Genomic DNA, 15716 nt, shown 5'->3' with positions numbered 1-15716 from the left:
CAGCTCTTGTGTTCTGAAGTGCGATAAATGTGCAGACAGAAAGCAATTATAAAAAATAGAAATCCACAATAAATTCAGGACTTTAACATATTATAGATGGCTGCAATGATTCAAAAATCTTTACACGGGGACAATTAATGGCAAAGTACATTCTGCAAAAATTCACGCCGTGGCGCGAGCATTTTTAAAAACGTTTTGTGAAGTTAATATACAGTTTTCACACTTAAAAAATAGAGAATGAATCTCTGCACAACTTGCATTTATTAATTCTGAAGGTAGATCTTGCCAAAGCCTGATGAAACAACTAGTTACTGGGCTCAAAAACCAGAACTAGGTCATTCAAATCTTGCAAAGTCAGAAGCACTCACTGGATACATATTAAATTCAATTTTCAGTTTTTTTTATTATCTATTTTGTGCAATACAAACAGAAATAGATCCAAAAATCATCTGCCTTGAAATTCAGAATATTTGATTTGGTGCTGAGAGATTGAGATTAGGTTGAATCATGCATTAAATTTTCGGGTCGAAATGAGATCACTGAAAATATAGTGAATCAGAAAGTAGTTATGTCAAGCTGAGGTTTCAAAGGTCTCAATAGCTTTGGAGCAAACAAGAATTGAGAGAGAGAGGCAAGGAACAGTAAAGTGGAAAAAAGAACTTCCAGAAAATTTAGTTATTTCACTGCATAATAAGGTCAAGACACTGAGAAGATAGACGATGGTTGCAGTAGTAACTGCAGGAAATACACTGGTCAAACAGTTTAAGTTTCTTTTATACTGGTAGCATTATAGTTGCTCGGAAAATAGCTTTTGCTTAGGGCAGGAGTTGAACAATCACTATAAGCTGTTGCAGAATCTACTACAGTTTCTAATTATCTGGCAGTAGTCTCTTAAAATGGATTGCATAACTTGCAGAATATGTTACTGTACTATTAACTCAAATTGCTAACTTTGCACATTAACAGTAGGAATATTTTGTATTTTCAGATTCCCTTGTAATTTGAAGAATGCTGTTGAAACAGAAGGTATTGACCCTCACTCTGGGATTGCTGTACCAGGTCATGCTGTGCATTAGTGACCATGACAGTGGAGACTTTCCTTCAGCGACTAATGGTCAGAAGTTTCCATGGAATAAGATGAGGTTACCTGGTAGGATCAAGCCAGTCAGTTATGACCTTCTGATACATCCAAATTTGACAACTCTAAACTTCACCGGATTAGCTAGAATTTGGGTATCTGTCCTCCAAGAAACAAGTTCCATCATCCTCCATAGCAAACACCTGGAAATCAATAAGGCAACTATTGCATTAACAAATGATGAGAGCACCCACCCAGAAAGCAACTTAGACATTTTGGAATATCCACCATATGAGCAAATTGCATTAGAGAATGCCGTGCCTCTGGCTAGTGGAGAGACATATATTATTAATATTTACTATACAGGCAATTTATCTGATGGTTTCTATGGATTTTACAAAAGTAGCTATCAAACATTAGATGGTAAAACAAGGTAAGCTATTAACACATTTCATGACAGAAACAGTAATTCTTTTAAGTGCCATACGGTAATATCATGTAACATAATATAATTACAAAATATCTTTATTTCTGAATATTTATTACTTTAGTCACATAACTTTCATGTATGTTTATAAATATTTTGTTGCTGTTTGAAATCATTAGAAAAGAAAACCAAAAATATTGATTAATGAGTTTTACTTGTACAGACCAAAAAATAGTTTATGGTAAATAACATGAGATATGACACCATGAGCCCTGTGTACCCCAACTTTATACTTCAAAATTTAATTTCAATATGAAGATCCCAAATTTGAGAAGATCTGAAGATAAAATAAATGACAATTTATTGATACGTTGATGCTTTACTTAAAACAGTCAATTCTGTTCATATAGATAGCTTCTCTGTAAAATTCTAGCTGATTCATTATATAAACACAGGGAATTATACCTAAGAGCTGACTTGATATTTGACTAATTTCAGAATACCAGTAAATACTTTTGTACATAAAGGAGTAGACTCAGCCATCCATCTACTTATTGATGCAAATATATCACCACAATTAATTGGAGAAACATGTTGTCACGTTTTACTCAACACATCAAAAGCAATTGCTTTTAGTAGTAAGTCCATAGCAATAGGCACAGAATTAGGCCATTTGGCCCATTGAACCTGCTGATATGTTTCTCAACTCCTCCTCCTGCCTTCTTCTTGTAACCTGATTCCCTTTCCAATCAAGAACTTATCTATCTCTGCCTTAAATAGGATGTGGAGGTGCCGGTGTTGGACTGGGATGGACAAATTTAAAAATCACACAACACCAGGTTATACTGTTGTCCAATAGGTTTATTTGGAAGTACTAGCTTTCAGAGCGCTGCTTCTACATCAGGTAGCTGTGGAGCAGGATCATAAGACACAGAATTTATAGCAAAAAATCAATGTCATACATGCAAGTGATGCAATATATTGAACAAACCTAGATTGATGTTAAGTCTTTCATCTTTTAGAAGGGTTGCAGGTTTTGATTTATTAATATGTAAATCCCAAAACTTCATTCAAATCACATTCTTGAGATAATTTAAGGTTTTATAAAAAAAATTTGAAATCTCAGCTCAGACAATGCATTAAAGGTGTGAGATTAGAGTCTGTCTGTATCCCAACCTTGAGTCAGACTGGTTCTGTTTCCAAGATAGGAATTCATAAAATGTTACATGGATTGACTGCCTACATTGTTGCGTATCCCAAGGTCCACCTGGGAGAATGGTCATCTGAGGATCCGAGGCCGAATGTCCCTCACACTTCACACCTTTAATGCATTGTCTGAGCTGAGATGTCACTTTCTTTTATAGTTATCTTGAGAATGTGATTTGAAAGAAGTTCTAGGATTTAGATATTAATGATCTGAAACCTGCAACCCATTCTAAAAGATGAAAGACTTAACCGCAATCTAGGTTTGTTCAATATATTGTAACACTTGCATGCATGACACTGTGATCTTTTGCTATAACTTCTCTGTCTTATGATCCTGCTCCATAGTTACCTGATGAAGGAGCAGCACTCCAAATGCTAGTACTTCCAAATAAACCTGAAGGACTATAACTTGGTGTTGCGTGATTTTTAACTTTGCCTTAAGTACACTCAGTGACTTGGCCTCCACAGCCCTCTGGCTGGTTCGAAAGGGTCATCACTTCAGGCAGAGGCTGTGCCCTTGGGCCCTAATCTCTCCCACTAGTGGAAATGTCTTTTCTACATCCACTCTATCCAGGCTTCTCAGTATTCTGTGAGTTTCAATGAGAACCCCACCTCATCTATCTAAACTTGATCAAATACAGACCAACAGTCCTCAATTACACCCGATATAAAAAGCCCTTCATCCCTGAAATTATTCTTGTAAACTTCCTCTGGACACCTCCAATGCCAGCACATCTTTCCTTAGATACAGTGCCCACAAGGACTCACAATATTCCAAATGCAATCTGACCAGTGCCTTACACAGGGCGAAAGTGAGAACTGCAGATGCTGGAGATTAGAGTAGTGCTGGAAAAGCACAGCAGGTCAGGCAACATCCGAGGAGCAGGAAAATCGACATTTCGGGCAGGAGCCCTTCATCAGGAATGGAGCCCTGTGCTTTTTCAGCACTACTCTAATCAGTGGCTTATACAGCCTCAGCACTATATCTCTGCTCTTGTATTCTAGTCCTCTTGAAATGAATGCTAACATTGCACTTCCCTTCTTAACTGCCAACTGAACCCACATATTAACTGAAGAGAATGCTGAACTAGGACTCCCTTCACATTTCCAAAGCTTTTCTCTGTTTAGAAAATCATCTACGCCTTTATTCTTACTGCCAAAGTGCATAACCACACTCTTTACCAGATTGTATTCCATCTGCCACTCCTTTGCCGACTCTCCTAGCCTATCCAAGACCTTCTGCAGCCCCCCTGCTGCCTCAACAGTACCTGTCTCTTCAGCTATTTTTGTGTTATCTGCAAACTTAACAACAATGCACTCACTGCCTTCTTCCAGAATAATGTATAATGTGAATAGTTGTGGTCCCAACACTGCCACCTGCAGAACTTCACTGGTTACTGGCTATCATGCCGAAAAACACTCCTTTTTCCCAATTCTATGCCTTCCACCTGTGAGCTAATCCTCTATCCATGCCAGTACCTTGCCCTTAACACAGTGGAAATCGAAATAGATCATGTCCACTGGCTCTCCTCTGTCTAACTTGTTCATTAACTCCTCAAAGTGTTCTAACATATCTATTAGGCATTACCTCCCCTTGAAGAAGCTGTGCTGAGTCTGCTCTATTTTACCATGTACTCCTAAATACTCCACGATCTCATTTTAAATGATGGACTCTAAAATCTTACCAATGTCTGAGGTCAGGCCAACCAGCCTATAGTTTCCTGTCTTCTGCCTCCCTGCCTTCTTAAATGGACATATTATATTAGCCATTCTCCAGACCTCTGGGACCCTCCCTGATTCTGCAGATCACCACTGATGTCTCCACCATCTCCTCAGCTATCTCCTTCAGAACTCTGTGGTGTAGTCCATCTGGTCTAGGTAACTTCTCTATCTTCAGCTCTTTTGGTTTCCCCAGCACCTTCTAATAATGGCATAATCTGAATTACTTTTGACAACTAACTATCCGCAAAAGTGAACTTATGTCAAAAATATTTTAGGAAGTACTTTATCAAGTTAAAGCAGGTATTTGAAAGTAGGTATTTTATGCATCAAATAGTATTTGTGACTATTGACTTTAGAGTTTTGTTATATTAAAGTTTGCTTTTTTTAATGATGAATGTTGTGATAATTGTAGGTAGTGTGTGGAGAAAGTGCAATGTGGAATTCTCTTTACCACAACATTCTGTCTCAACCTAAACTTATGAATCTCCTGCTTATACCAAGGAATTATTGTCATTTCTCATTTCAGTTATTTTTGCCATCTACGCAGCAAATTATTTTTGCATAAAAGCTTGTTTGTTTCTAGATTAGATTAAGGTAATCATTTTTGTTTTAGAGATTTGTATGAAAATGAACTTCTGTTCTTCTGAGCTGAACTCAATCCATATCATATAGGAAGAAATATATTTTAGTCCACTGTAATAATTCACCAATCTCTATGAATATCTTTTTATAGGAAAATACTGAACAAATATTCCATCTTTAATAAAAATCTTCCAGATACAAAACTTTTTCTGAAAAATTTCATTCATCCTTGCTTATACATGACAACAATAGAAAACAACAGAAAATTTGTAAAATGTACCACAAGATAATTGACATCAGAACCTAAACTCATGGCCATGTGCTGAAGGGGAACCCTTGATTAGATTTGACATAAATAAAGTTTAAGACATTGCGTATTTTAAGCCATTCATCTCCAGGTTCTTTGCTCATTGTTAGAGTACTCACTCACCCTGAACCATCCTGGATGCTCACAGCATCCATACTTTAAATTGCCTTTCCTTATCTCTTGTGCTTTGCCCCTCAGGAAGAAATACTGGGTTAATTACACTTCTGCCTGGCTTTGCTGTTTAACACTGACACAATGGAAAGAAGCTTGTTATGATTGTTAGTAGACCTCCGTTAAGTCAAGGATCCCATCACAGCAAGTCAAGGGCAGCTTCCTATATCATTCCAGGTGCTTGGGCATGGTCAGTCACTTAGGACAGTCAGAGTAGGATGCTCCCCACATATGGAGTAAGGAGCTGAATGATGGGCAGCACACCCACCAATCTTGACTCTTTTTGTCCTACCTGGGTAGCTTTCCTCCTGAAATTGACGAGAGCCTAGTATTAAGGGAAATGAAAGTTGGTTACATGGCTTTTTTGGTGGCTGGTCAGGAGGCGGACCGATTAATATGGTAGGCAGCACTGATAGCATGCAGCGTCAGTGGTGTCAGGAACAGGGTGGGTGACAGTGAGTGAGGGAAGATGTTGCAGGCATTAGTTAGAGTGGTAAAGCATGAGTCTTGGTGGGAGCTGGCTACAGCTGCTGTGATAGGGAGATATAATGGTGGCACTTACACTGCAGAAATAGGGAAGTCATTGACCTTCTTTCTTTGGTGCTCCAAATGATAAGACAGATTTAACCTGGGTAGCAACTTCGAACTAGCCTTGTATGGTTCACTATCATGGCCTCCTCTGCTAGTCCTGGGGAAAGAGGAGGTCTCACTTTTGCAGTACCACTTCCAGTAGGACCTTCAGATCCCTGCCCACTAATTTGGGTGGGGATTTCCCCCTGTCTACCATGTTTGGAGCAAATGTCAGAAACCATGCAGGGTAGCTTCAAACTGACAATGCTTATCCAGATGAACAATAGGCATTTAAAGGTGGTTTAGGTACAAGGGATGCCAGAGAAATCTGGGATATCTGCTGAGTGGCAAGTTATTCCCGGAATGGCACATGGTAAGATGGGGCTGGAATTGTGTGTAATGAATGCCGTCAGGGTGGTGTAGGTAGTTCATGAAGCTTGTTTAGCAAAATATGGCAAATATACTCACTAGATCCCATAGCAGATATATATGCAAAAACCTCTACACAACCTCAGTCTTAGTTTTAAAAATGTAACATTTATCATTTATAGTCATTGGCTCTCACTCGATCTTTTTAAACTTGATTGCTGTGGATATATTCTGATGTGGAGAAATGTAAGTTTCCCCATGATGTCTTCCATTGAAGACTTCAGTACAGCATTTACTGTATAAATAAATATGATAAAGGTGATATTCAATTTCATTTTCCCATTGGTCAAGAGGTGTTAAGCTTCTACAAGGATCCCAACTGAACAAACAGGAAGTGCAAATGTAATTAACAAGATGCCTTTCAATTTGTTTCATATTCATTTGCTTTGGATTTAATTATTTTCTGAATTATTTCTATTTTTGCAGAGTTCTTGCATCTACTCATTTTGAACCCACATCAGCACGGATGGCTTTCCCATGTTTTGATGAACCATCTTTTAAAGCCAACTTCTCAATTAAGCTAAGAAGAGAAAAGCAGCACATTTCACTATCCAACATGCCCATGGTACGACCTTTTCATTCTGTTATTTAACTATTGTAATCCCATTTTTTCTTATAAAACAGTATATCTTCTACAGCTCTGTAGTCAGAAGTAATTTGTTATGAGAATGTGTGATGGTTTACTTTCTAAGTAAGCATTGAATGCAGATTTTCAAGGATATTGTGAGCAGTTAAGTTTTATCTTATGCTTATAGAACATAGAACAGTACAGGGCCTTCAGCCCTCGATGCTGTGTCAATCTTTTATCTCACTCTAAGATCAAACTAATCTACATACCCTACATTTTACTGTCATCCATGTACCTATCCAAGAATCACTTAAATGTCCCTAATGTATCGGACTCTACTACCTACCACTGCTGGCAGTGCATTCCATACACCCACCACTCTCTGTGTAAAGAACTGACCTCCCCTAAACCTTCCTCCAGTCACCTTCAAATTATGCCCCTTCATGATAGCCATTTCTGCCCTGGGAAAAAGACTCTGGCTATCGATTTTCTTTATGGCTCTCATCATCTTATACACCCATAGCAAGTCACCTCTCATCCTTTTTCACACCAATGAGAAAAGCCCTAGCTCCCTCAACCTTTCTTCATAAGACGTGCCCTCCAGCCCAGACAGCATCCTAGTAAATCTTCCCTGCACCCTTTCTAAAGCTTCCACGTCCTTCCTCATGATGATGCAACCAAAACTGAACACAATATTCCAAGTTTAGTCTAACCAGTCCTTTATAGAGCTGCAGCATAACCTCTCATCTGTGAAGTGCAATCCCCTTGCTAATGAAAGCTTATGTATCAGAGGTGAAAATTTTGCAGCAGTTCCCAAATTCTTCAGCTTCAAATGTGGCAGGAAATCAAAGGAACCCAGTTGCAATGAATTCTTGCAGTATCTGAAAGTTTAATTTTTACCATGTTTCATCTGCTCCTTACAAGGCGAGTAACGGCCAGAAAGTAAAATAATTTACAATTCTTTTGGGGAAGTGTTTTTCTTGGTGAGACTTATAGCAGGTGGTCTGCTATAGCTCATATCAATGTCTCTTGGTGTCATGCAATCGCTTGCTCTTCAGTTTAGTAATTATGAAACTGAGCTCTGTGTTGCTCAGCTCAGCAAATCAGCTGGCAGGAGGACTGGAAGTGCTGCTAGGGGATTGTGATGTTTATGTCGCTGCTACCACATTTAAACCCCAGCTCGATAGCACTTCACTGCTGCAAGCCAGGAAGCCACCCTTCACATTGTTGCCTTGCATTTTTCTCCCAAAGGACACGACTGAGAAAGGCAAATCAGTTTCTCACTTTGCTCACTGGGACCTGGTGGTGTTGGTGGATGGCTGGGCAAAGGTACACCAGTGCTTTTCTCTGCAGACTGACAAAGAAGGCCATGCCATCAGACACAGTCAGCCTGGATAGAAAAACCAGCCTGGATAAATGCATTGTGCTGGGTTTAAAATATTTCCAGCAAGGCAGAAAGAAGTCAGTGATCTTCTGTGCTTTGAAAGGGGAATTATCATCATTTTTTCTTACAACCTCTCACCCACAGGGTTGCCTCCACTCACTTCTATTGTGCCACTGAACATACCTCTCACCAAGGTTCACAAACTGTGTCTCACTATTTCATGGTCGAGGGTGTGGTGCTGGAAAAGCACAGCAGGTCAGGCAGCATATGAGGAGCAGGAGAATCAACATTTTGTGCAAAAGCCCTTCATCAAGAATAAGGCTTGTGGGCCAAGGGGCTAAGAGATAAATGGAAGAGGGTGGGGCTGGGGTGGAAGGTTTAATGTGGATTTCTCCAGTTTCCTCATTTCCCCTCCCCTTCTCCTTATCCCAGTCCCAAGCCTACTGCCCTCTTGATCTGATCATCGTCTTTCCCATCGAACAGCTCCACCCTCCACTCTGAAATATCACCTTCTCCCCACCTTCATCTACCTATTACATTCCCAGCTACGTTCCCGCCAGTCCCACCCTCACCCATTTATCTCTCAGCCCAACCCCCCGGCCCCCAAGCCTCATTCCTGATGAAGGATTTATGCTGGAAATGTCAATTTCCTGCTCCTTGGATACTGCCTGACCTGCTGTGCTTTTCCACTACACTCTCAACTCTAGTCTCCAGCATCTGCAGACCCCACATTCTCCTCACGACTTCATGCACCACTTCCACCTAGCCAGACTCACCCACCTCATCATCCCAAACTAATAACTATCCCTGTCCAATGTGCTTCCCTATCACTCACTGGGGACACCTCACCACCTCTCCTGATGCTGCATCACCACGAATACCTCCATGTACAACCATCCACAATTTTGAGACCAACAGAGTTAACAACAGATTAGGCTCCATCCACCTCAGTGGGTGGAATTCATGATGGACTGCACTTAGACATACTGGAAGGAAAAAAGGGGAGATCCTACCGAGAGTACATAGGTGGTTTGGGTGACTATAAGTTGTAAATAATGTAACATTTTTGAAAATTTATTATTACTTCTAAAATGTCTGTTCTTGTATCTCTCACTGTTAGTCCTGGTGAAATCACCCTCATTGAGAGATGAGCAGCTTCTCCAGACATCCCAAGGATGAAAGAAGTTGCAATGGCCAAACATTTCTCATCTCTCACAAACAACTGACTGCTTGACTGCAGATAGTATCAGACCTTACAGATCCTTGAATCATCATATTGATGACTGCAGCAAAGGCTTTTCACATCAATGCACACATCACTGAGAAAGAAACATGCAAGGATTGCGGAAAGACTTACCTTCGACAGATCATTCACACAACACCCACTCTGTGTAACAGAGCATGAAATCACTGAGGATTCCACTCATCTCTGCAGACAACATTTCATACTGTCCTTTAGCTTTTTAAGGGAGACTGGGTAGTGTGCAATGAGGAGTTCATATCTCTACTCTCCTATGTACACACAATGGCCTACCAAGAGTAGCTGCACAAAGTGCCATCTGTCTCACTTTCCTACAGGATGTTAAAGGCTTTTAGAGCAATTTAGTAGGTGACACAACTCAGGATCATTGAGATGTAACCAGAGATGGAAGGATGAATAGGAAGTGCATATGGATTGCTCCCAGCCTGCTTCCTATCATGAGAGTCCGCACTGCACAACACTCGGATATCATATGCTGACTGAAGCCTTAAATATGTTCATAGCCTCAGCTCCAAGTGGTGTAGCTGCCCTTTTCCTGCCACTTCCTCCTGTATGTTAAGTGGGATCTATAAAGTGACGATACTTAAAAGCTGAAGAATGTTGTGCGTACAATCCTATGGATCATTTATTCAGTAACAGAAAAATTCAAAGAGTGCAGAAATAATCAGATCCACATGTACTGTGGACTGATCAGGGGCTGTTAGCCAGATGACCAACAGAAAATAACACACTGAAATGAAGTCCAAATCCATTTCTTTCAATGAGATTCTGCCTGGTTTCTCCTACTTGATGTAGATAGCTCTATCATGATCTTATGGATGTCCTCAATAACCCTCATCAGATTACCTTTGATCCCACCTTTCAGAATCATCCAAGACACCAACTTTACTTTGTCAGCTCCAGTTGTAAATGGAATCTTAAATCTTAAAGGGAAAATCTGAATTTTTTTTCTTGATGTCATAAGTCTGATTTTCTTTCTTCCTTGCTATATTTCCCCATTTTTCTTGCCATTGTCCAGGTTGCTTGAGGCAACAGAAAGTTGTACCTTACAAATAGGGACTTAAGCCAGGAATCTCTGCTATTGACTATGAAAGCTGATCCACCACACTAATGAGGTGTACTGTCCTCTACAAGAATGTATGTTGAACTCAGTTTTGTGAAATCTGCTTGAATCCCAGTACAATTAATTATGTTAGCACTATTTTGGATATCCAACCACTTTACTGGAGTTGATGAGGAGCTTGAACAATATTTGCCATTGCACACAGGTAAACCTGCATTGGAATTTCCAGTAGATATCAGGGACGTACCTACCATGGCACTTGTATCTGCCTGGCGTATACATGTAGCATGTCTGCAAATTCTGACAGGATCAGTGCTGCAGTGCTGTTTGCTTTTCAAAAAGATACTGTATTCCTAAACTTTGATTATAGGTAATTTGCAATAAAATTTAACTTTTCTCTATACCTTACATTTTCACTGAATACACTTGTAATAGACTTTACTTATTGTCTTCATTCCATATCAAGCATACAGTCCAAGAGCAACAGATTTCAAATTGGAAATTGCCAAACTTACATTAGAAATAAACTTTTCCCTATATGTCATGTTCCACACTGAGGTGCCTCAATACAATTTGAATACTCAATCTTCAACATGTATATTTTTTTGTGAGGCATACAGTCCAGATTTTGCAGTTTCCAGCCCCTCCATGCACTGTGTCTGAAGGCCATAGACAACAACTTTTCCCCATTTTGCTTATGCTGTGACTGCCCCAATCTTTAGTGTGTCCTTTAGGATGTGGTCCTGAGTCTGCAACACTTGGTTTGGAATAACATTGGAAGACACAGATGCATTTCAATTATAAGGTTGCTACGAATGTTCTACAAAGCAGTAGAGATGACTGTATTTGAAATATATCATGGTATCTTTCCTGAAGCTGTTGATTATGTTTGTTATAGATTAAATCCTTCCCAGTAGGAGAAGTTTTTGAAGACCATTTTGATGTGAGTGTAAGGATGAGCACATATTTAGTGGCCTTTATTATCTGTGACTTTACATCCGTCAGTGCAGTAACATCAACAGGAATCAAGGTGAGCTTTTTATTCATGTCGCAACTCTTTTCTGTCTGAAAGATTCTGAATGTAACTTGCCCAGTTGCTGGGTACCTGGTTTGAAACAGCCAATTCCACACCATTAAGGAACTCAAACATTTTCTAAACATTAATCTAAATATTTGACAGGTTTGAAATATTAAATGGAATAATCTTTAGAAATCTAAAGTTAATGGCATTTTTCGATGTTTCTTACTGCTGTTTCTTTTTATGGGCATCATTTATGTCATGCCTGTTAATTTTGTCCACATGTTATTTTTCTCCTAATCAATTAAGAGAACAACTTGAAATTTAATGGAAATGGGGCAGTTTTGGTAGTTAAAGGTGGGGCTGAGTGCTTACTTGTGTGTCACTATTTTAACTGATCAGGTGTCTGGGAGATAGGGACCACATCAATATTTAAATGTCTAAATCCAGAGTTACCATTTAGAACCTGACACGAAGTTGTAGCAGTGACAAATTACAGAGCTTACAGGAAGCAAAACCTGCTCTCGAAGTCACTTAGATGCGTTTATTTTTAAAGATTGGTTTGTGCAGGAAGAACACGGGAATTATGCAGGAATTCTTCACTGAACCTCAAAGAAACCTTGGAGCTCCCCTAACTGTCTACATTCTTGCCTCAACAATGAATGCCTCCAAACTTCCTTCCTTAACACTACCTTATGTAGTATCAATAGTATTAATCATAATTTATAACCATTCCTTTGAGTACCTGGTGATGCACTCAGGCCTGTGATAGTCCATTCTAGAAAATAGTGATGAGGCCCAGGAATCAAATTGTTCTTAGCCTTATGCCAGCATGGTTAGGGACATTTCTTGGAGAAAGTGAGGACTGCAGATGCTGGGGATCAGAGCTTAAAAATGTGTTGCTGGAAAAGCGCAGCAGGTCAGGCAGCATCAAAGGAGAAGGAGAATCGACGTTTCGGGCATAAGCCCTTCTTCAGGAAACGTCGATTCTCCTTCTCCTTTGATGCTGCCTGGCCTGCTGCGCTTTTCCAGCAACACATTTTTAAGCTAGGGACATTTCTTGTCCACTACACTCATGGCTGGGCTTAAAATGCAGCTTTAAGTTTTAAATATTTTATTCTTCCTTTCCAATTGCCCATGTTCTTTCCTTGTTGTGTTTAAATTTTGTACCTAAATCTTTCACCAGTCATATTACACAAAATCTTTCCTTCCAAGGATAACTATGAATGACCAATAAATTCAGTCACAGCCAGCAAATCCCACATCTCTGCATGAAAAAAACTTTTTCGGATCCCATTTCAGCACAATATTTGTGAAGTACATCTGTTATTATGGTTCGCTGATCTTCTGATAATGAAATGTATTACATGGGGTATGAAAAAGTAATCACAAATGTATTCATAAACTTAGTGCATTTCCCCCTCAAGGAGCATGATGTAACAATTCAGGTCTTTGAAGTCTGGTTGTAGAATCCTCAGAATAAGTGTGCTGTAGCATATAACTTACTGTAATTATTGCTCAGCCTCCCCAGAACTGCAATTATTTGAAATCACTGTGGCTATTTTTAACTAGAGAAGTTCTTAGAAATGACTGTATGACTATTTCTGTTTTATTCAAAAAGGCAGTTGGGGAGACTTCTGTGAACAAGCCAAGAGAATTAATAATCCTTGAGGCTTGTGTTACAGAGTACAAATTGTCTATGTTCCATTACGGAGAGGTTAATTGAAAAATCTTGTAAGAAGTGTGTAACTTGCAATTGTACTGTGAAAGAATTTCTCTTGGAGTCAGTTATTTCCTGAGCAGATTATGACACACTAGTGAACATTCCAGACCCATCAGGAGATATCTGGCTGACGTTGGCTTTGTAGAGCATTCTAGATGCTTATCACCAAACCTAGTCACATGATTGCAGTAACCATCATTTTGGGCTGTTTAATGTAATTTTAAAACAATCACTAAACAAATATCTAGATGTGTATTAGCAATTGGTTTTTACTCTGTTCATGACACTCCACTTCCTTTTAGTTCATTCATGGCATGTGGGTGTTACTGGTTAGGCCAGCATTTATTGCCCATTCCTAATTGCCCAGAGGGCAGTCAAGGGTCAACCACATTGCTGTGAGTCTGGAGTCACATGCAGGCCAGTCCAGGTAAGGATAACAGATTTCTTTCCCTGAAGGACATTAGTGAACCAGATAGGTTCACCAGATTTTTCCTGACAATCAGTAATAGACATCTTTGGCCTCTTATTTCCAAAATTCAAATTCCAATATCTACCATGGCAGGATTCAAACACAGGTCCCCAAAATACTACCTGGGACTCTTGATTTATAGTCTAACAATAATGCCACTATGCCATCACATATCCCCAGACTGTGGCTAAATAGACCTCTTTTAATTTGAAAGGTTGAAGCATAAAACAAATCATGTAGATCTGATTAGATGTCAGGAGATTTATTTAATCATACAGCGCTATCTATGCTGAATAAAATACAAGCTCAGGTGGTAAATGCAGATTTTCTGCAACCGTTGTAAATGAGCTGCACAAGTTCTGAAGAAAGATCACTGGACCCAAACTGCTAACTTTGCTTTCTCTCCACAGTTGCTGGCAGACCTGCTGAGGTTTTTTCAGCGATTTCTGTTTTGGTTTCTGATTTCCAGCATCTGCAGTTCTTTCATTTTTTAGCACAGGTTCCATGCTTTTGATAACTACATTTGTCTTTAAATATAGCTGTTGGCCCTGTTCAGAATGATTATGTTTTACAGATTTATGTCCTTCAAATTGATGTATTTCTTGTCTTTGTGCCTTTCCAAACAATTTAAATGCTACTGATAGAGGATGCTTGGAGACATGTTAATTAGTTTAAAACAGGTTAAATGAACCACCTTCTCCCATCTGTTCTTTCATGTATACATATCTTTTCTCCTATTGCTAGCCAATTAACTAGTGAATTCATCGAGTTTGTATACTTGCTGCAGGGCAATCTGTTTTGTGCTAGTCCATCACCAAAAGTAGTACACTAATGGACTCTGTGTAAATGAGGTTGGCATTGTTGCTAATCCATTGTTCACACAAGAGTGTTTGAGTCAGGAATAGCAGGTCAGGCTGGAGGTGGAACCACCACCTCTCGAAACAGGTTCCAAGTGAGAATGGACATGTGCGATATCAGGGCCAGAGAGTTATGAAGTTCACCTTTGTTCACTATGACATGGACCCAGTTCTGTTCAATGACCGTTCAATGCCCCAGCCCTCATTCTCTAAATACTCAAATTGTCCTCACTGTGCCCTCACATAATTCCAATACATCCTCCAAAGGACCTGGGTTCGATTCCACCTCCGGAGCGACTGTGTGGGAGTTTGCACATTCCCCTTGTGTCTGTGTGGGTTCCTCCAGGTGCTCCGGTTTCCTCCCACAGTTCAAAGATGTGCAGGATAGCTGAACTGGCCATGCTAAATTGCCCATAGTGTCTAGGGATGTGTAGGTTAGGTGCATTAGTCCGGGAAAATGTAAAGTAATAGGGCAGGGGAATGGGTCAGGGTGGAATAGTGTTCGGAGAGTCAGTGTGGACTTGTTGGGCCAAAGGGACTGTTTCCACACTGTAGGGAATCTATGAATAGCTTTTCACCCCTGATCCACTACAGACCGAAATCACAAGCCCTACAATAACACTTTGAAATGCTTATAAAGCCATCAAAATAAACATTCATCCCAAATATCTTCTATTAGAAGCTCATTAATCTATCAGTCAATCTCCATTTTAAAATAAATTATTCCCCTTAAGTACTTGCACATATCATGTGTCAAAATAAAGACTCAACTATTGAAAAGCAGTTCAAAAAATATAACCCTATTACAAAGTCATGATTCAAGCATATTTGTGAGAAAATCCAGGGGAATATGTTCCATAACAATCTTCTGCCAACCTGAC

At 39.6% G+C, this 15716-nt stretch overlaps 1 protein-coding gene across 1 annotated transcript in view; it reads left to right on the top strand.

Annotated features, from left to right (window-relative positions):
• erap2 (endoplasmic reticulum aminopeptidase 2) overlaps positions 1–15716 on the top strand; it is a 74133-nt gene that overhangs the window by 6265 nt on the left and 52152 nt on the right. Inside the window, exons 2-4 of the mRNA XM_087999002.1 lie at positions 989–1511; positions 6919–7057; positions 11667–11798. Of these exons, the coding sequence (XP_087855128.1) occupies positions 1009–1511; positions 6919–7057; positions 11667–11798 (774 nt within the window). The 5' untranslated portion in view covers positions 989–1008. The remainder of the gene's footprint in view (positions 1–988; positions 1512–6918; positions 7058–11666; positions 11799–15716) is intronic.

This window comes from Chiloscyllium plagiosum, unplaced genomic scaffold (assembly GCF_037043375.1).
Source record: "Chiloscyllium plagiosum isolate Xiang-an unplaced genomic scaffold, Cpla_swu_hap1 HiC_scaffold_2, whole genome shotgun sequence".
NCBI lineage: Eukaryota > Metazoa > Chordata > Chondrichthyes > Orectolobiformes > Hemiscylliidae > Chiloscyllium > Chiloscyllium plagiosum.
The sequence above is the reverse complement of the archived record's forward strand: the minus strand, read 5'-3'. Positions and strand labels throughout refer to the sequence as shown.